The sequence below is a fragment of the Onychomys torridus genome, chromosome 5, assembly GCF_903995425.1.
Source record: "Onychomys torridus chromosome 5, mOncTor1.1, whole genome shotgun sequence".
NCBI lineage: Eukaryota > Metazoa > Chordata > Mammalia > Rodentia > Cricetidae > Onychomys > Onychomys torridus.
The window spans coordinates 109,307,104-109,329,342 of NC_050447.1; the positions used below are offsets into that span (position 1 = coordinate 109,307,104).

Consider the following 22,239-nt stretch of genomic DNA (forward strand, 5'->3'; position numbering starts at 1 on the left):
AAAAATCAGTGGACACCAGGGGCTGCTGGGGAGGGACAGATAAATTGGCAGTGCACAGGTAGCATTTAGAGCATCGAAACTATTTTGCATGGTGTTAAATTGTGTCTACGTCTTTGTACATCTACAAAAAACCATAGAACACATTTCCTAATGTAAACTCTGATGCAGTGATCACAGCTAATGTATACTAAGGACTGTGGCTGTCTGGTAATATGTCAGTGTGTGTCCCTTAGTCACATAAGGTGTAGCATCTGGTGGGGATATTGTTAGTACGGGAAGTCTGTGTATGTGTGTGGTAGGCAGGAAGTGTGTGTATATATGTGGTAGGCAGGAAGTGTGTATATGTATGTGGTAGGCAGGAAGTGTGTGTATATGTGTGGTAGGCAGGAAGTGTGTGTATGTGTGTGGTAGGCAGGAAGTGTGTGTGTGTGTGTGTGTGTGTGTGTGTGTGTGTGTGTGTAGGGATGGCAGACAGCATATTAACAGCTCTACCTTCCTCTTACTTTCACTGTCAACCTAAAACTGCTTTTCAAAATTAGTCTTTATTAAAAACACATACACACAAAATGAAACAAGCAGCAGCAGCAACACGAACAACGAAAACCAAGCAGCTCTGAAGAGTCCAATAGAACATGCAGACGTATTTGCCCCCCTACTTGAGTCAGAATTCCATCCAGAATGATACTCTGTGTAGTGGACGTGTCCTCATCACCTTCCTTAAACTACGACGGTTTTTAGTCTTTCTTTGTCTAGGACAGCGGTTCTCAACCTTCCTTATGCTATGATCCTCTAATACTGTTCCTCTTGTGGTGATCCCTCAACCATAAAATTATTTTTGTTGCTACTTAATAACTGTAATTTTGCTACTGTTACAAAGCGTAATGTAAATATCTGGGTTTTCTGAAGGTCTTAGGTGATCCCTGTGAAGGGAGTTGTGACCCTCAGGTTGAGAACCACTGGTCTCATAGCATTTGTCAAATTTTTCATAGGAAGATTTAGACATTGATATCTTCTCAGGATCAGGTTTGGGTTATATATTTTTGGCAAAAAAGGGGTCATTTTCTTTGCCTTTGTCAGTACATTGTTTTTGAGAGATGATAGGCCATTGATGTGTACAATTTTTGGTTACCCTGGGATTGATAACTTCATAGAGATAGTATGTTTCTCTGTTGTTAAAATTTCCTAACATAATTAGGAAGTTTCTGAGAAATCTATTTTACCACTGTAAATATCCTGTTTCTCATATTTTCTCCCACTAACTTTAGAATCCACTGGTCATCTTCTGAATTACTGTGGTTTTGGCCAACTTTCTTCTTCTAAATGCATTCACTAGAATTTTATTCTCTGTACATATTTATTTAATATTTAATATCTTCATGGCTTTTTGTATATTTGTTTCTATATCTGTGGTGTAGTCCATGTTCAACTTATTTATGTATTGTTCAGTTGGATCTGGAATTGGCCATGTGGAGCCCCCTGTGGTAGTCACCTGTGTCCTGGACTCTTGTTACTTTGTGTTCAACAGGGTATCCCTGATTCATCTTTTAAAATCAGTTATTTCTCTAGGGACTTCTCCTTTACGAGAATGGTATTTAGAAACCCAGACCTGAGTATGTATATATGCATTTTGTCTAGGCCTTCTTAGATACAGCCAGGAAATCTATATACATCATTATAGTACGAATCTTAAAGAGTCTTATTAATAATATCAAACCCGAGGCCAGTTATTGGGGTGAATGCTGGAAGATCAGAGAAGCAGAACAAGCCACAGCTATCTCACCTTGCTAGTTCCTCAGGTGATCCTGTTTCCTCAGGCTGGAAGCTTCTGAGTCCTCATCCACATGTCTCAGCTGAACTGTGTTGCTCCAAAGCCTAAACACTTAACCAGCCAGATGCTTAACTCTTATGACATGCTTTACTCTTCTTGTTTAACTAACTACGTGCTTTACTCCTTTAGTTCCTGGTCCTCACGCCTTATATACCTTTCTCTTTCTGACCCCACTCCCTGGGATTAAAGGTTGGGTTTCTGGGATCAAAGGCGAGGGTCACCATGCTTAGCTGTTTCTAAAGTGGCCTTGAACACACAGAGATCCACCTGGCTCTGCCTCCCAAGTGCTGGGATAAAAGGCGTGTGCACCACCACCGCCCGACTTCTGTTATGGCTTGCTCTGACCCATTTTCTAGCCACCATTTCTGGCTCTGTTCTAGTGGCTGTCTGTTCTCTGATCCCAGATATGTTTATTTCGGGGAATACACAATATTTCAGGGAACACAATACCCACCACACATCATTTTCCATATTGACATGTATCTATACAGGTGTTGAATTTGTAGATACCTTCAGTCCCAAGCCAGCACCAAATGACTCTTTGTGGCCCTCTCCATTGCCCTTGCCAGTAACTTCGGATCTTGTTCTTCTTACCAGTAATGCATTTAATACACAACAAGCCATAGAAGGAACTTCAAGTGATTTCAGAATTATTACCATATAGTCTGGTTGAGAAAAGGGCTGCCTTGTGTACCATGTTTGTCCCCATAATTACATTTTTAACCTTAGAAAGTGACTTCTATACTGTTGTTAAGATTTTCTGCAGCCAGTACTCTCCTCTCCTTTGTGACTGCGGGTCAAATGAAAGCATATTTGGTGTTCTCCACACCTCTGTGCAGCTTATCTTTCTCATGTCTTGAGTGGATTAAATATGAACTTGATTCTCAAATCCAGAACTGCACAAAAGTTTTACCCAGGGAATCATCACTGTTTGTGCCCTGCCAATCCTCACACCTGATTCCCCACTCACCTGCTTATCCTTTGTTTCTGCCCACCTCCCCATGGCCAGTCATTCTTCACTGTGGTTTATTCTTCAGTTATTCATTTGCAGGTACCTGAAGACTGTCTTTGTGTCCTCCTGCATATTACAGGAAAGCCAGCATTTGCTCCTTTGTACTTGGCTCTCTTTTCCTTTTTTTGCATGTTGGAAAGCCTTTCTAGAAGTTAGGGAGGCTTCTGCATTCTCTTTTGCACTTAAGTAGTGCTCACTTAGACTGACCATACTTTATTCAAATATTTCTCCAGCACAAAACTTCTTTATGTTTAATATTTTGAATTCTCAAAAATGCTAGATATGATGGCTAGTTTAGTCAACTATTTCACTCAGTATAGAATCACCTGGGAAGAGAATCTTAGTGAGGGCTTTTTCAGGGTTAAGTTGCCCTGTGAAGATGTCTGTAGGGCATTGTCTTGTTTACATTAATTAATGTAGGAGGACACACCTTAATAGTGGGCAGTATCATCTTTTAGGCTTATGTCCTGAACTGTATGAATTGTACACAGGTGGGTTATTTTCAGCACTCATGGGACTCATTTAAGGCCCAGGGTAGTGAGAACTTCTAAAAAGACCTTATGAGTATTTAGAGGAAACCTCAGTCTTGACTTCCTTGGTTTTTGATTACAGCTGGAGCTCCCCTTTTGTCCAGGAGGTGTGGCACTTGACTGGAGATTTTGGCATATGTGTTTTACATAGATTTAGTCCTTGGGAGTGGGGTGCGGTGGGGTGGGGGAATGAGTCTTTGGTGTTTAGCAGACATTCTGGCATGGTCAGCTAGTGGGCTTGCACTTTTGTCTTGCCAGCTGTGCTAAGCTGGCATTCCCATGCTCAGCTTTTCCCATAGTGTGCTGGGAGGCAGTCATTCTTAGTGAATTTTTGCCTGATGTTTTGCTGGTTTCATGCCATTTTGTAGAGATTTACTTCATACTTCTTATCTGCTTTGTTACTTTCTTTGTGCCTTTAGCAATTATTTTTATGAAGATTGTTCTAATCATCCAGTATAACATTACTAAAACCGACATCCCTTTGTTTAGTAAAACATTAATTGTTGCCCATGGGACTCAGGTTTAAACAATGATGGCCATTTGCTCATTTCTCTCTCTTTCTCTCTCTCTCTCTCTCTCTCTCTCTCTCTCTCTCTCTCTCTCTCTCTTTTTTGGTTTTGTTATTTGAGGCATGGTTTCTCTGTAGCCCTGGCTGTTCTGAAACTTGCTCTGTAGCTCAGGCTGGCCTTGAACTCACAGAGATCAACTTGCCTCTGCCTCCCAAGTGCTGGGATTAAAGGTATATGCCACTATTGCCTATCTTTATTTCTCTTTCTTGACCCATTATCCTCATAGGTAAAGTTGATCTGCTGTGGCACCATGGTTGGATATGTTCATGTGTGTGTGTGTGGCTATACACATATGTCTATACATGTGTGTATACACACAGGCCAGGAGTGGATATCAAATGACTTCCTCTATTACTTTCCACTGTAGCTTTTGAGACAGGGTCTTTTTTTTTTTTTTGGTTTTTCGAGACAGGGTTTCTCTGTGTAGCTTTGCGTCTTTCCTGGATCTCGCTTGGTAGACCAGGCTGGCCTCGAACTCACAAAGATCTGCCTGCCTCTGCTTCCCAAGTGCTGGGATTATAGGCTTGCACCACCACCGCCCAGCCAGGGTCTTTAACTGAATTTGAAGCTCACTGCTTTTGTTAGCCTGGTTGCCCAGTGATCTCCAGAGAGCTTCCTGTTTCTTCCCCCTCGGCACTGGGATCACAGGTGCGCATGTCACTGTGCCTGGCTTCTCATGTGGTTGCTAGGTTTGAATTTAGGTCCTTATGCTTATGTGGCAAACACTTACTGACTGAGCCATCTCATTAGTCTCGGATACTCTATTTTATTGGAAAAGTAGCATAAATTAATGACAGCTGTGGTTCATGATGATCCTGAGGAAGTTTTGTTTAGTTGTTGTACTGTGCCATGCACACTGTATTTTCATATATTACTTACCATATGTGAATTCAACATTGTCCCATTTTATGTATCATGAGCTGAGGCTTAGCTATCATTTAATTTGCCCCTTTCTGTTTATAGTAAGCGGCGGAAATATGTGTGAAGCCCTGAAATGGGTTTTAGAAATAGAGTATTAAAACTCCAGCAGGCTTCCTGTCTTCATAGACTTTATAGGATTTAATTCTTAAACTGTACTTTCTTACTTAGTCTTAGATCACATTGGGAAGATCCTGTGGGACACTTAGGGATACTATTTTAGAGTCTAAAGCTTGGCATTTCCATTAAAATTGAGGATAATGTCTCTTGTAAGGAAATGACTGGCAAATGTAAAACAGATCAGCAGAGATCTGAGGAGTGTCTTTTAATTACCCAGGGACCCTCCACACTGGGTAGCTCAGAGCTTGGCTAGTTAGTACAAAGTGCTGTTAATTTCAATGTGCATATTAACTATAAAATTTAGTTATTTTTAAATTTTAATTAAAAATTATTTTTGGTAAGATATAATTCTTATAACCAGAATTTTTATGCTATTTGACAGAGGCCAACTAGGACCTTTTTTTGTTTTTGTTTTTAAATATATTTCATTATTCTTTTTGGTTTACAGTTATTTGCTGGCGTAAAGGATGGAGAAAGCTTGCAGCTCTTTGAAGAAAGTTTTCGCTCTGCTCATAAGCAAGAGACACACACCATGGAGGCTGTGAAGCTTGTGGAGTTTGACCTTAAACAAGTACTGACAAGGCTTATGACACATCTTTTTGGAGATGGTAAGTACTCAGATATCTTTTTGTCTCCAGCTTAATAATTCAAAAGTTACTAACACTGTGCAGCATTGAGGCTGTATCTAAGGTTTTTGTTGTTGACTTGGTTTTTGTCTAAGTTATAGGTGGATGAGAGGGAGCCTGTGGACTTCTTGGTTCTTTCAATTTGAGATATAGAAGATATAGAATGGAATTAGCTAGAGAAGGAACAGTGATGGTGGACTAGCTTGTTATCAGTAAAAATAGACTGGTTAGCTTGGTTTTGTTTCTATATTATTACATCATTGACAAGATTCTTCACAATGTGGAGTATCCCCTGGCACAATCATACATTTGATGTACTGACTACTACTATCTATAGGAAAATTAATATTGTTCAGATTTTGGCTCTTACTATATACTTATCTTCAAATCTTCCTCCAAAGGGGGAAATATTGTTGATGCTTCCTGCAGTGGGAGCCATAGTCCTCATTTTCAGCTGGATCCCAGAGCTCACTGATCTTTGCTGTGGATATCGCTCTTTATAAATAAAATGCTGTTTGGCCAGTGGCCAGGCAGGAAGTATAGGCGGGACAAGAGAGAGGAAAATTTTGCAAAGGAGAGAGATACGGCCAGCCACTGCCATGACAAAATGTAAGGTACTGGTGAGCCACGAGCCACGTGGCAAAGTATAAATTAATAGAAATGGCCTAAATATAAGAGTAAGAGCTAGACAGTGGTAGGCCTGAGCTAATGGCCAAACAGTTTAAATAATATGAATGTCTATGTGTTTATTTTATAAGTGGGTTGTTGGACTAATAGGGCTTGGCGGGGCCTGGAGAGAAGCTCTCCAACTACAAATGGCGCCCAACGTGGGGCTTGAACCCATGACCCTGAGATTAAGAGTCTCATGCTCTACCGACTGAGCTAGCCGGGCTTTTACTACAGATCTTGGTTGACCTGTATGCTTTCATTCCTTCAGACTCCCATTTACGAATGAACTCCAGTGTGTGTTTAAAATGTCTCCTGTTGTAATTTAGTAAGGCTCTGCTACTCTGTTTTAACAAGGTTTATGGGAATATCTTTACTTCCATATCATAAGATGCATAATTCATATAACATTTAAGAAGCCACTAACTAGCCCTCTGCATTCTCTATATGGCATACATTATTTAAATTTGCACATTGATGTCAGACTTACACTTTTCCAGGCAGTAAGAAATAGTAATGGGAGGGTGTGGGAAACTGCCTTCATCTGTGTTAAAAATGTTTTATTTTGTAAAAGTATGAAGTAAAATATGACAAAATGTTATGATTTGATAAAGTAGAATAATGGGTGCATGGATGGTTGCTATTTTCTATTCCTGTCTCCAGATTTGAAGCATTTCATAATAAATGGTATAATGTGAAACAGATTTCACTTCAAGATTGTGATAGATCCTATTATAGCTAGCCTCCCTTTACTTCCACAATAAAGGAATTGTGGTATTTTTAGCAGTAGTACAATCTACTTAACACTGAAATGTAGAGAGATAGATTATATTGTTCAAGCATTGAAGAGGCAGGTTGGGAAGAAGGGATCCCAGTGTTAAGGAAAAACCTTCTGCCACACAGCTTCACACAGCATGCCAGGATTTCATCTGCATCTTTTCCATTGTCGAATTATGTACAAAAAACAAACAAACAAAACAAACTTATGGCCCTCCTTATGTTTTTTGTTTTACACATATCTGTAAGCAAATAATTGTAATTGCTATTTGTGAGAGTTTATGAACTTGATTTTTACTAGGTTGTAGACATCACAGTATGGAATAATCTAGACATAATTCCTGTCTTCAAGAGTCAAGCATCTTTATCCTTTACCAAGGTAACATTGTCTGTGAGTACTCAGAAGAGGAGCTTCATCCAAGATTGAGCCTGTACTCAGGAAGGCACTTGGTGGAGGATAGCCAACAGAGTTGAGGGAGAATTATCAGGGAAGGCTCCAGACAATCAGAAAACAGTGGAGAGAAAAGAGAGCACACTATAACCAAGGCTGCAGACATAGGTGCAGCACACTGAAAACAATAACGACACAGGGACAGGGGAAAAGAGGAAGGAGCGTGGTGGTAGAAAATCCCATGCCTGCTAAGGATTCCATGGAGGTCTCTGCTCTACCTTTTAACCCTGATTTATTTATTAGTTTCTTTGATATCTTACACTTCAGTTGTCTAACTTTTAGTTTAAAATAACACTTGCTTCACAAATAAAATGAAATATAACATTCAAAATATACCTTATGTTCTTGATATTTTACTCTTTGTTCTTTTGCTCTTTGGGGGCCGCTGCCCAGCTCCCAAATAAGTACACATAGAATCTCCCGACCTTAGCTCGTCCCATTAGCTCTTTTAACTTCAGTTAACCTGTTTCTGTTGATCTGCGTTTTGCCCCGGGGGCTTTTATCTTCCTCCATTTCTGTATACCTTTCTTTACTTCTTACTCCGTGGCTGGCTGTATAACTGGGTGGGTGGCCCCTGGTGTGCTCTCTCCTCCTCCCTCTCTTGCTCCTTGATCCCCTCTTCCCAGATTTTTACTTCTATTTATTCTCTTTGCATGTGAGTCTCACCTATTCTTTCTACTGCTTTGCTATTGGCCTTTCAGCTCTTTATTAGACCAATCAGGTGTTTTAGACAGGCAAAGTAATAGAGCTTCTCAGAGTTAAACAAATGCAGATAAAAGAATGCAACACATCTTTTGCATCATTAAACAAATGTTCCACAGCATAAACAAATGTAACACAGCTTAAAATAATGTTCTACAACAACTTTATAAGTTTAAACATTAAATTTAGTATAAATATGAAAAAAAACTAAGAAGCAGACACGAAGTTAAGGTACTAAACACAAGATGGCTATGAGGACGGTGGAGCATAGTCAGAGTGATTGACAGGCAGGTTTGTTTTGGTGGCAGCTAATGGAATGAGATGTGCCTTCCCCATCACATTGCTGCTCAGCATAACTTTTCATTATCTGCAACAATTTGGCATTTATCTTTGTAACACATCTTTGTTCTGGACTGGTGGCTCAGCATATAAATATGCCCATGGTCCACTCTTATAACCTGAGCCCCAAGGCGCACATGGTGGAAGGACAGAGCTGACTCTCAGAAGTTGTCTTCTCATTTCTCAGTGTACTGTGGCAGGCACCTGCTGTCAAAAAAATGAATGTCTTGTGCTAGACTCCATAGAGACCAAGGATGTATATTTATGGGAATCTGGTCTTGAACTTACCTTTGTATTTGTATTTTCATATTTGTATTTGCATGCCTTTCAAAACCACATATTGGAGTGAAATTTCATTATTTAAGACTGCTTCTGCAATACATTTGTTTGTTTCTTTGACTGTGATGTCTGTCTTGACATGGGGTAAAATCTCATACCTAAATATAGAATTTTGAGTTTTGAAACATCAGTGAGGTAGTGTCTCATTATCAGGATATGTTTGTTTGTTGATTTTTAAAGTCTTATGGACTTGGACTTTTTCAGTTCACATTTTATAATAGATCATTATTGCTATTTTGTTTTTTGAGATATAATCTCCTTGTGTGTTTCTGGTTGGCTTGAAACTCACCCTGTAGACCAAGTTATCCTGTGACTTAGAGATCCACCTGCTGCCTCTCCCTCCCGAGTCCTGAAATTAAAGACATGAGCCACTGTGCCTGGCCAGTATTACTATTTTTGTGCATCTTGAGAGTCACTTTTGTTTGTAATATCTGCTTCACAAAGGTATAGAATAGGAAAGTAAAAAAAAATTAATTTGTCTGCGTGGAGAATAGCGTAAATGTAACCTGAAGTCAGAAGTGAACCTGGAGCGTGTCTTAGTACAGTCACATCAGTACCATCAAGCTTGAGTGTTATGGAGCTCAGAGAAAGTCAGAGATGACAGCGGCCCCAGAGAGGGTAGCTGCAGTCCATCCTGACACTTGGAGAAGGAATTGTTCCTTCCTGCTGCCAGGTGTAGCCCAAGAATTTGGACTCCTGAACCTAGTATAGGGATTAGCTCTTTTGAAAGGATAAAAATAATCCATTTCAATAACCCATGTGGTGCAGGTCAGTGATTCCTGAATTTGGGTAGCTGAGGCAGCAGGATCAATCTTACCCAGAACCACATAGGTAAGAAACTTTCAGGAAAGGTTAAAGGGAGGGAGGGGGTGAGTAAAAGAGAGATATTGGTCATTTTAATATTATTTCTGAGACTGAAACAACTCTATGGTGGAAAAGAAGTTAGGCAGTCTAACTGAAGTGGGAGAGAGCGGCCTTTCTCTCCACCTGCCCTCTGGCTTTTCCTCTCCCTCCTGTCCTGGCCAACCTGTCACCAACCCTCTATTTGCTAGGTATCAAAAGACACATAAAAACTGAAACTTTTTTCTTTCTATATTTAATTAATGGTCACAGTTTGTCAGCCTCAGACATATTTCTCAAGACTCTTTGTATATTTATTTATATTGCCGATATCCCTCACTTATTATTACCAGATTCCTTTTGTACTTGAAAGCAAAATTAAAAATTAGACCTCATCCTGCCCTTGTGACAGTTTGTTGTTATTACAGCAGCTTTAGGTTCAGCTTTTCTCTGTCTCCAAATGTGGTTTATTATTTTCTGCTAACATTTCAATTGTACCAGTATCCTAAGGCTGTTAGAAGAGGGTTTTCATTTTAGAATTAGAAAGAAATCAAATAACGCTTTATACTATTTTTATGCTCATGGAATTCATTCTTGTTTTCCATATCTCTACTGCTTTCTATATATTTTGTAACCTGCTTAGTAATCATTTCTTTTATATCATCTAAGATAGGGATTTGGATTCCTAGAATTTTAATTTCTTTTTGTAGCCTTTGGTGTTTACAGCCTCTTTCCAGAGTAGTGTCTGACACACATTGGTGTTTCCCAGTAGAGCGCTGCTCTCTCTCATGGTACAGTTTAGATGAATAAGTTGAGAGAGAGGGACCATTTTGCTCTTCTGCTGACCTGGTCCCCACAAAGGAGCATGCCTCTCTCTGTTGCTGGTGGTTTTTGGAACACATCTCCAACCATGCCCTTGCTGATAGACAAGGAGCCTCCAGCCAGCAGCACCTCAGGAGACAACTGTAGATGCCAGGAGCTCCCTTGCCTGAGGACATCCCTTCCCATGTCCAGAGCTTGAGTCTGGCAGGAGTGTTTTCTATGATACTGTTATGATGGCCATTGCTACTTCTGTAAATGCAAGGCTTTGTGAGGCTGACAGCAGGTTGTGGTTTTCCTCTTGTGTTTACCTTCCTCCTTACTGTGTTGCCCTTCCACAGGTGCTGAGTCCCCACAGATAACCTACTTGCCAGTTAGACCTGCATAGGGACCATGACTCATTCAACCAAAACCTTCTAGAGCTCCCTGTGCTGTGACCAGTGACCTGGTCCAGAGTGGGTTTATGAGGTAATGGTAATAAAGACAATTTACCTTGAACATTTTGTTTTGTTTTCTCTATCCATAAAGCCCTGTCAGTGTAAATGACGTGAAGGTGATTGAGACTATTAGGTTTGTAAGGATTCTACTTTATTTCTAAAATTGAATTTAGTGTAAAATACATTAATCATTTCATATTTACAGTCTTTAAACTGCTGTTGTCTGCTGAGTGTTATGGTCTGATTGGAGAGGGTTGTATTATTAATTTTCTATTGCTGTGATAAAAAAGTCTGACCAAAAGCAACCAAGAAAGAGGTTTTTTTTGGCTTACAGTTTGAGAGCACTAGACGTCCATAATGGCAGGGAGGGAGGCATGGTGGCAGGAACAGGAAGCTGAGAGACTGCATCTCAGCCACACATAGGAACTGGAGAACAAGAGCAGGAAGCTGCGTGAGGGTATAAACATTCAGATGATGAACGTTCTCCAGCAAGGCTGAACCTTCTAAAGATTCCATAACCTCCATAAACAGTGCTCTCAGCTAGACACCAAGTATTTTGAATACACAAGTCTGTGGCAGTGGTTTTCAGCCTTCCTAATGCTGTGACCCTTTAATACAATTACTCATGTTGTGGTGACCCCAACCATAAAATTATTTCTGTTGCTAGTTCATAACTGTACTTTTGCTGCTGTTATGAATCGTAATGTAAATATCTGAGATGCAGAATATGCGATCCCTGTGAAAGGGTCATTTGACCCCCAAAGTAGTCACAACCCACAAGTTGGGAACTGCTTGTCTATGGTCATATATTTCTCATCCATGCCATTACAGTCTTTTTCTGAATACTCAAGACAGTGAAATAGCATATCATTCTTTGCATCAAGCAGTGTTCACTTGACTGCTCACTGTAGTTGTCATCCACAGCAAGATGTATTTAAAAAGTAAAACTGTCCAGTGTGCTTAATCCTTATGCAATGGAGATGTGAACTGCCTTGCATTTTGACAGCAGAGTGCTGAATGGAAATAGGGCATCACCATGGGAATCAGAGAATTCAGATATTTTCTACCACTTCCTCCCTTTTGAGACTCTAGTTATATGTATTTATCATTTGGAATTTCTCCTTTCTGTTCCTTGTCTTTGCCTGTTTTAGTTCTTCGGTTTCCTGTTGGATACTTCTTGTTGCCATGTATTCCAGTTTACCTTTTTCCTTCTGCTGGGTCAACTTTGCTACTAATGCTGTCCTGTACATTTTTTTTTTATGTACACACATTCATATTGTGATTCATTTATGTATCACATTCATAATGTGATAAGCATCTTTTTAAATATCTTCTCAGTGTCTACTTAACATATCCAGTTTTTGCTTTAGCTTCTTAAACTTACTGAGTATCGCTATAATATTTGTTTTAATGTCTTTGTTTTCTAGTTCTGTTCTTGTTATTTCTTGGTAAGTTGCTGTTGATTTTTCTCTACTTAGTTTTTTTTCTTTGAATTCCTATTAATTATTACCTTGTGATGCAGTTGGTAATTCTGTATCTAACCAGTACCCATAAGCTTTGTGTGACTATTTTTCCCTATTACTGATGCAGGAACTCTCTGAGTACTGTTAATGATAACCAGTGCATTATGATTCTTTTCTTTTGGCTGCCATTCTTGGTCCTATGGGAGCATCATTCCCTTAATACTTTTGTGTAGTTCAATTCCTACCTGCAGATGGATTCCTTTTGCAGATCCACAGTGCTTGTTCCATATGTGTCTCTCTTTCCCTCTGTACTCTGCCCATGCACTGCAGCCTCTCTAAGTTGTCCAGATTCCCAGCTGTCACTAACTCTGAGGTATTATGCTATTCCTACTTCCTGCTACCTTCCTGGAGAGGAATTAAGTTTCTTCTCTCAGAGAGCATTTCCTGGTTCCCTGGTGTCCATAGTTGTGAATGGCATTGTTTTGTGCATGTCTGCCCTGCATGTTCATGGATCATGCACCTGTGGAGTCAGCATTCTGTGAGCCAAACTGATTTTTTTATTTTTTTGTAAAAAGCTGCTTCTGTACATTTTATGAACAGATGTTTTCTCCTTGGAATTCTTCCCTAAACAAAATGGTTTCTTCTTGTTATTATTCTCTAAACAACCCCTTAACAATGGTTGACAGTACTTACATGTTGTCATTATAGTAATCTAGGGCATGCTTTAAGAACCTGGTGATCCGGGGCTGGAGAGATGGCTCAGAGGTTAAGAGCACTGACTGCTCTTCCAGAGGTCCTGAGTTCAATTCCCAGCAACCACATGGTGGCTCACAACCATCTGTAATGAGATCTGGTGCCCTCTTCTGGCTTGCAGTCATACATGTGTATACATAATAAATAAATAAAAAAAAAAAAGAACCTGGTGATCCATTGATGCAGATGTGAAGGAGATCCAGTGTCTAGCCTTGTCTAAACCTACAGCTCTTCTGAGCCACAGCTCCAGGCTGTATTTGGGTGGTAGTCTTTTTATCTTTCTGTGCTAGCATAGAATTCATCCTGCTGTAGCCTCTGAGGAAGATTTTAGCACTCTCCAGTCCAAAGCTAGCAATGTGTCATCCTCAGAGGTCAAGCTAATAGCTCTTCCTTGTGTGGACCTTGGTCTGACCTCTCACTGAGTGTCATTTCTGTTATGTTTCGGGCCATTGGAGATGTTTCTCTTGTCTCTAATCTAAGCCTGTGTCCTCCCCTCCCCCCCCATTTTGTTTTATCTGTTACTCTTTTGTAGTTGTTAGAACAAGGACCCACCCTATAGTCTTGGCCTTGTAAGTGTCCTTGGAGGGGAGCAGAGCTAGTCATTTTTTGCTGTCTGTTCTAGTGGACGGCAGTGTGGGAGGCTACTGTTTAACATACTTGCTTCTAGTCCTGGGCTGGAGACATAACTTCGTAGTGGTGTGAGCCTTTCCTTCACCTGTAAAATGGCAATAATAATTGCTGTGTTTGGAGGTTGCTAGCCTTCTATAGTGTAGCAGTAAGTGAAAGAAGGCATGTGAGATGATACTTACATGGTACCTAATATGTATGAATTGGGCAACAAATGGCATTCACCTTTTGGACACACAATTTAGAAATGTTCATTTCATGATGTATAAGAAAGTGCGGGACTCTGGGGCCTTACTTCAATGACCTTCAATTAAAACCACCCAAGGAGTCTACTAGGGGCCAGGCTATGCTCTCTGCATGCTTTCCTTACTAAACTGACATTAAGCTACTATTTAGACAAGCTGAGGCAACAAGATGTTAAGGTACAAAACACAGTGGATCCAGAAACTCATAGGTAGCTCTTGGCTGCTATGGTGCCCCCTGTATGTAGTCTTTGTGATTGGCTTTGCATTCTGGAGTGAAGTTAATTTCCTTTTAGCCTGCATTGTAGAGAAGCATCAGGACTCAAAGAACCTGTGCTTGCCTCAAAGTAGGGTGCTGTTAGGTTCTTCCTTCTGCTGCTTAATACACAGCCTTGGAGAGTGAGACATCTGTTCTAGCACCTCTGACTACAGACTCAGTATTCAAACTGCTGATGGCAGTTGTCTGTCTTCATGGGGAGCTGGAGAAATGAATTCATCTTAAAGATTCTAGCCCCAATCTAAAGGAATCCTATGAAGAGGGCTCCCAGGGAAATTCACTTAAATGCTAGTCCTAACACAAAGGAGACTAGTCACTGTGTGATCAGCCACCCCATCTCCAGTGGTGGGGAATTTGCTAGACTTTAGATATCTTTGAGGTTTTGGACATGTATTAGCAGAAGGATCACTGGCTGACACAGCACTAACTTCTGGTTTGTACTTGGAGAGATCTTTATGACACATGGTGGTTGCAGTCTTCAACACTGGACTCCCTGGCAAGTGGCTCTGTGGATGTGGAGGGTATATGTGGTATACTAAATAGCCACAGTGGGGGCATTGGCAGGTTTGTGAGGCCCTAGTTGGGAATGAAGGGTATGTCACAATGAGTTTTGTTGCTTTGGAAATGGAATTCATACTCATATTCCCACAAGGATGCTTCAGAGATTAAATGAGCCTCCTCTTCCTCATAACCACTAGCAATGCAGTCGCTAATTCTGGAAGACACTCTTCCTTTGCTAGGGGAGAGACAAGGGCTGCCTGCAGATAGCAAGTGGCTGAAAGGCAGCAGAATATGGGGATCCTGTCCACACTGGCTATATCTCTTGCCTCAGATGGGTCAGCCAGGAAGTCTTTTATCTGCAGTTCCCTGGGTTTTCATCAGAGCCTGAACACCAACTTGCCACTACCACTAATTAGTTGTCTTTCTTGGTTTCTGTGAAAAGCATTGAGATAATGTTGATGTAAAAATATTATGTAACATCCAAAGGAACAAGGAGGCAATATTTATTCTAGTTCTAGAAGCACTTATTATTGGGCCCAGCAGGGTGTTTTGTTGTATCATTGCTCTGAATAGCAACATATTATCTATACCCCAAGCACATACCATTCAGGAACTTCTTTGAACAGGAGATAGCCATGTGTAATACTTTGAAGGAACAAGAAGAAAATGAGTGAGTCCCCTGCCTTCATGCAGAGAGGCCTCCAGACATACCCAATGTGAAGACCGCATGTGTGGGATGTTGTGGATAGGATTCTGGATTTTATCTAGGAAAAGGAAAACTGAAATGGATATTTGTATTTGCTTATACTTGGCAATTAAAGGATTTATAAGTTTACTGTAAGGGTTCAGGAGAACAAAGAGGACAGAGACAGTGATGTGAGGGAGGCTACTCACTGAAGACCTGCTACATAATTGGATTTATCCTGCTAAAGTGTTTTGATTTGAACCCTGTCAATGTATTACCTAACCCAAAATAGATTTTTTTTAAAAAAGTGTAATTATTAAAACAGAACATTGCTTAGAAGTCTGAAAAGCATGGCCTGCATGTTTGTTATTGCATACTCTGGTCAAGGACTATGGAGTTTCTGGGAAATAAGGGAGATGAGTTGCCAGATGCCTTTGCCAGTGGGACTGAGTTATTTCCCTAGCTATACTGTGGTTTTCTATCACATTGTCAATATAAAAATACTTTTATTACATTTATTTATTTGGAGGTATATGTGTGTATCATGGTGCACATATGCAGGTCAGAGGACAACTTGAAGGTGCATTATCTACTTCAGTCATGGGGTTCCTGAGGATCAGACTCAGGTCTTGGACTTGGTGGCATGTCGCTACCTGCTGAGCCCAGTATTTCCAGCCAGAGTGCATCCCCTGTCTTTGTTCTCTGATCTTCCTTCCCTCTGGTGGATGCCTGCTTCATGCTCTTCAGAAAGCAACCAGAGCCACTGCTTTAAATTGCTACATTTTACTATTTATACCTGCTACCACCTGAGCAAAGACCTATTGAAAAATTAATGCCACACACGGTGATTAATGGCATGTGTGTAGTCAGCTTTAAGAATTATTTGCTTCAATGGAGGGTGGCCTTGGAAGGATTTAGAAAGCCCTTTTTATATGCTCTCATTTGGACTGCCCTTCACATTTAGATTCTCCTGCCTGTGGAAGGGGTTCTTATGGTAGAGTCCTACTTTAAATATGAAGGGCCTAGGGGCCAGTAGGAGAATCTGTTTAGCTTTTACTCAGGGAAGTTGAATGTTGTGATTATTTATTAAGTATGGGATCCATTGTGAAGGTGAAGGGGAGAGATGGAATAGAAAGACCACTGTACTGATACAGTGTGCCTGTCAAAGTGCTAGAAACTTGAGCTTTGCATGGGAGGTAAAGGAAGATGGAAAGTGCCCTACCCACAGCTTCTCTCCATCTCCAGTTGGTCTTGCTAAGAATATAGCAGTTGGGAGGCTGGTTCCTGGGTGGGTTGCGGTGTAGTCTTTCCTGGTTCTCTGTTTCCTGGGGCAGTAGGGTAGGTAATGTATGTGGCCTCTTAGTGGTGAGAAAGAAATGGAATTCTTATGGTCCTTTTCCCATTGGCTCTTGTCACTGGCCAAAAGAAATTTCTGTTCACAGTTTCATAGGTACCCAACTCAAGGGTTCTTATAACTCTGCTCCCCCTACTCTTTGTAGTCAGTGTCTACATGTAACCAGAGGAGCTTGTATCCTGAGAGTACTAGGTACGAGGTGGGGGGTGGGGTCCTTTCCTCAACCTCTGCTATCTTAACACAACGTGGATATATGGCAGCTGGACCCACAAGGGTGAATTAACCTACCTTAGAAATGAAGGCTTAAACTCAAGTCTGCATTTATTGTGGAATGGCCATTCTCTAGTTGGCCCTAGGTGGAAGTTCAGGGTGTATTTTTGGACAACTGCCTTTTATGTACAGAGATTTGAAGTTGATTTGAAGACCTCTGTGCTTTACTTATAAATGTAAATTATGATGTCTCTCTGTCAAGAAAAGAGACAGAAGAAAGAGGGGGAAAAACTTGGACATGATTTTGCAGTGACTATATTATAATGCAGGTAAATTTCCCTCAAGCACACTCGTAAGAGCTTGGGGAGTAAGATCTGTATAATTTGGACATACTTAGCCCCAAATATGTCTTTTTTTTTTTTTAAGGAAACATTTTTAATTCTGATACTTGACATGTGAAATAAGCCATAATTTCAGCTAGTTGGTAATATTATATTATTGATATAGGAAGCATGGCAAGATGTTTTTAAAACTGGGTTTAATACAGAAATTTTGAGGTAATGAAGAAAAATATGTTTTGGTGCTAATACTGAAGTACTCAATAAATCATTTAACAGTCTTGAAAGTGTGTGACAAAAACCAAGAAGAAAATAGGTTTCAGTGTCAATATCTAAGTTTTCTATAAATGGTTCTTTTAGCAGTGGTTTAAAAATAACCACTATTCATGTGTCAAAGTAACATGTTTAAATTGTTTAACTATATAGAGAATATGGCATATTTTTTGCCAATATTATATATTAACTAATACCATACAATTTTATAATTACTGGTAGGGTTTGCAATAGAGCCAAAGCCTGCTCAAAAGTGGGGTTTGGAAGATTTGGGCTGTTGTTTATGCAAAGAAGTTGAAAGTAACAACCAAGAAAGTGCATAGAGCTGGTGGAGCCGAGGAGATGGAGGGCATGTGGGCTCAGTGTTCTCAGCAAGGGCAGAGGGACTTCTGGGGATCTGAGGCAGTGAGTGCGTTCCTGTCTCCCTGGTCTATGGCTATGTTGTGCCCCCAGGCTCTGCCACACATATCACTAGCATTCCTGCTGGTGCGCTTTGGAAAGCTTTGGCTGGCTTTCCTGCCTGGTGTGTTTGCTCTAGGCAGGCTTCAGTATGCAGTAGTTTCCTTCATTTCTGCTGAAAAATGACACCCGTCAGGTGATTGAGGATCAGAGACTGATGGTCATGGTGGCTAGGGTCTGGAGCCTAAAAGAGCAAGAGCAGATATAAAGTGCTAGAAAAGCCTCACGAATTTGTTCACTATTATAAACATTTTCAGTCCAAACTAAAGCTTTCCTCTTATAGTTGTAGAAGAAATGATAAAACTGAAACCTTGCAATGAGAAGAGTCCTGTAGGCAAGAGATCTCCAGCCTCCCTCCTTGCTGTGTGATAGTACCAGCACTACACAGCCAAGCCCCTGTCTCCTGAGGCCCTTTTGCCCTGGGACTCTACAGAGAATGCATTGGCTATTATTTTAAGTGCTTACTGATGCCTTAAAGCTTCTGTATGAAGCTTATGAACTGAGGTCCCCAGAGCACAGCCACACCCATGTTTAAGATTCTGCAAGGCTGGCTAAACTTCTTGTACATAGAGTTGGAATGTTGCAGTCTAGAACCAAAGTACATTGGTTATCTTCAGCCTCTTTTAGTAGCCACATTATCCACCCGTGTGTCTTACCTAGCTTCCTTTGAAAACCATGTAGAACTTTTGAGAAGTATTAACTTTTGTAGATCATTGGATTCCACCAATCTCAAAGCTAAGAGCGTCACCAGATAGAGTCTGCAGTCTATAATGGAGCTTTCTACACTTCGTTGTAACTGCCTGTCTGATGTTTTCACTAGTGTATTGAAAAGTGCCTTGATGCAGCCTTTCTTTTGTTCTGTAATTATAAAAATGTCATGAAATTGTGTTCACATTAGAACATGGTATTTGAGGTCATTTGAACCTATTGGTGAAATTATTAAGGCCACTCCATGTAGTTAAAAGGGAGGTTTATTTTGTGGGGTAACTTACAATTGAAGGGATAGGTTGTAGGGTCTGGCAAAGGTATGGCTCAGTCCAGTGGTGTTCTCTGGAGATCTCTCTCAGTCTGCCTCTAGCGTCCAGGGTCCCAGAACCAAGAGAGACCTCCTCTGGATCCTGGGTCTTCCGCTTCCTACTTAAGCCTCAATGGGGGTTGGAACTTCCAGGCCAATGCTGGGATGGCTACCCACTGCATGAACCTGTGTTCCTGGACCGTGGTCACTCATACTTGGCCTAAGACTAAACTCTCTCTTTTTCCTTTTGAGGTGTACTTTGTATTGCCAAGTCTGTAAATGGGACTTTAGTTAGCCTGCTCAAAACAGGTTTTGTAAGGCCATAGAATAGAATTGATTTGTGTATAATCCTCTTAACATGTTATAGGCTCTTAGATAATAATTATATGGTAATGATCATAATGTAAACCTGGAATAGTTTTTTTGGTAGAATTCAGTCTAGCTATAAAAAGCCACAAACATCTATCTTGTTTTCATTAACTGCTTTCATTACACCACCTGTGCCTACCTGCTAGGTGTTAGAATAAATGCTTTTGTCTTCTTGTCCACCTATCAGCAGCTTTCTGTCTGGAGGCTGCACACACTTCTGTTTGCTAGCAGAATGACCTCTGACCTTTTGATAGAAATATTTCTAGGGATTATTCAGCTTGAACAGGGACAAGTGCACAGGTGTCCACAGCCCTTCTTGGAGTACAGCTGAAGATAAACAGTGGCTGGCACATGTACCTTGTCAACAGTTCTGGCCAGTGCAGGTGGCTTGTAAACATTTCTCCCACAAAAGGGAGGCTTTCTTTCCCCAGTAAAAAGAGTCTGGCTGGATCTACTCAGCACTAGAAATGAGTGCCTATTGTGTGGATAAGTCTGAAACTGACCATTACAACAGAAGAATACAGTCTGAGTGCTGTCATGGTTCTAAATCCTAGATGGAAGAGATTGTTAAGGATGTGGGGATCCAGGGTATATGATATTTTATTATTGTTGTTATTTTTTTTTTAATACTGGTTTTGAAACCAGGGCCTTTCACATACTAGCTAAACACTCTTGGCAGTAAGCTACATCACAAGGCATTTTAAAAAAATTATTTTGAAACAGGATCTCGCTAAGTTGCCCATACTGGCTTTGAACTTGACATCTTCCTGTTGGGATTACAGTTATGTGTTTGTATTCCTGGCTCTGTCTTTAACTTCAATGTGGCTACAGATTCATGTGTGTTTACATCTGCCAATATCTGTCAGTTTGTGTATTTTCTACATGTATAGTAGAATGTTTTTTTCTCTTATACCATGTATATACTAGAAGGGGAAATAAATTATCGTTTTTAACAAAAATTAGTCAGCACCACAGACAACAGTTAACTAGAAAAAGAAACTTCAAATTGAATAGAAGAAACTGAAAACTCCACTTTCACAGAAAAGGCACCATGTCTCCTGACTGCTTTCATATGATTTTAATATTATTGTTGTAAAGTAGGGTTTCACTGTATAGCCTTAGTTAGCCTGAAACTTGCGGTATAGACCATGCTGGCCTCAGACTTATGGACAATTCTCCTGCCTCTGTTTCTCAAGTGCTAGGTTTACAGTCCTGTGCCATCACTGCCAGCTTCTATCTTGAGTTTTGATTGATGGTCAGGGAATTCTGTTTAAATTGTCAAGATTAGGGATTTAGAGCAGGGCAGACCTTGGTTTGGCTTAGTCACCTGCCCTAGCTGTGTGACTTTGTTGAGCAAGGCAGACTCTGTGTTTTGGTTTTTCCTTCTCCGGGAACAGGACTGTAGAAGCATAGTGAGTGCTCCGAAGATCATTTATTACGTGTCTTGATTTCTGTGGGGCTCAAAGTTAGATGGTCTTGAGCAAGAACATAGAGTGTCTTAAATTCACAGGGATTTGGTTTCTGTGGAATTAGCAGAAAGAGGAAGAGAAGGACCATCCCAGGGAGTGACAGGTGCTTATGTTTCTTCTGTGTTCCTGATAGGATTGTCAAGCCACTAGGGGACTTCTCATCTGCTCTGCTTTCAGCTCACCTCCACCCTTCTCAGGCATCATTGTTTTGAGTTCATTAATCTTTTTCTTTGCTAAATAATTATATCATTGCTCAAAAAGACATTTCTGATTGATCATTGAAGATCAATCCTGACATTTAGTAGGTATTGCTTTTTTGTTTGTTGATATTAAACAAAATACATTTGCCATTTACTGCAGGAAAAATATCTGATATTTTAAAATGTTTTGCTTAAATTTGAAAGACTTTGTTTTATTAACTTGTTACCTGTTGATAATTTATAAAACTAACAGCGTGTACTAACAGGAGACTGAAAGTTGGTCTTATTGTCCTCAGATAAACATTGTGGTTTGTGACAGAACCCTTGAATCTCTAATTCAAGGGTTTGTTGATGCATTGCAGATGCTAGCCAGAGGACAGTCTAGGTTCTCCAATAAGTTCTTTAGAATCCCAGCAACAGGAATAGTGAACTAGTAGAAATAGGTCCACTGGGCCAGATAGGAGGGCAAATTTTGATACTGGAATTTGAGGAATGTGTAAGCTGTGCATGTTGAATCTACTTACTTTATAGATTAGGCAAATATTATGCCAGGTAAAGAGAGCCTGGGATTAGAAAGCATTCTGTAAGGAGTGCTGCTCTGGATTGGTGGATTATATGTTTTCTTTGGGCTGCCAGCTCACAAATATTTTAAAAGCTTGGCCTTGGCTTTTGCTTGTTTCAACTAGCTCTTATAACTTAAATTAACCCATTTACATTAATTTATGTTCTGCCACGTGTTGTTACCTCATCTCCATACACACTTCCCATCCTACTTCCTCTGTGTAGGACTGGTGACCTCTTTCTTTCTCCTGTCATTCTCTCTCTGCCCGGAAGTCCACCTATCTCTCCTACCTAGCTATTGGCCATTTCAGCTTTTTTTTTTTTTTTTTAAATACCAATCACAATATGTCTTCACAGTGTACAAATGTCCCACAACAGCTCTTGGCTTAGTGAGAGCACTGAGCTGGCATCAGGCATGATGGATTTCAAGTCAACAATTTCAGCACACACCCAGAAAGGAGCCTCTACAC

The 22,239-nt window shown here is 40.4% G+C and overlaps 1 protein-coding gene and 1 non-coding gene across 5 annotated transcripts in view; one reads left to right on the forward strand and one right to left on the reverse strand.

Moving 5' to 3' along the window:
* Window positions 1-22,239, forward strand: part of Fars2 (phenylalanyl-tRNA synthetase 2, mitochondrial) — a 451,555-nt gene that overhangs the window by 130,878 nt on the left and 298,438 nt on the right. For all 4 annotated transcript variants that reach the window (XM_036189039.1, XM_036189041.1, XM_036189043.1 and 1 more), the window contains one exon: window positions 5,426-5,585. In XM_036189039.1, coding sequence (XP_036044932.1) covers window positions 5,426-5,585 — 160 coding nt within the window. The remainder of the gene's footprint in view (window positions 1-5,425; window positions 5,586-22,239) is intronic.
* Window positions 6,423-6,495, reverse strand: Trnak-cuu. Its single transcript has one exon. It is a non-coding gene; the product is annotated as a tRNA-Lys (tRNA).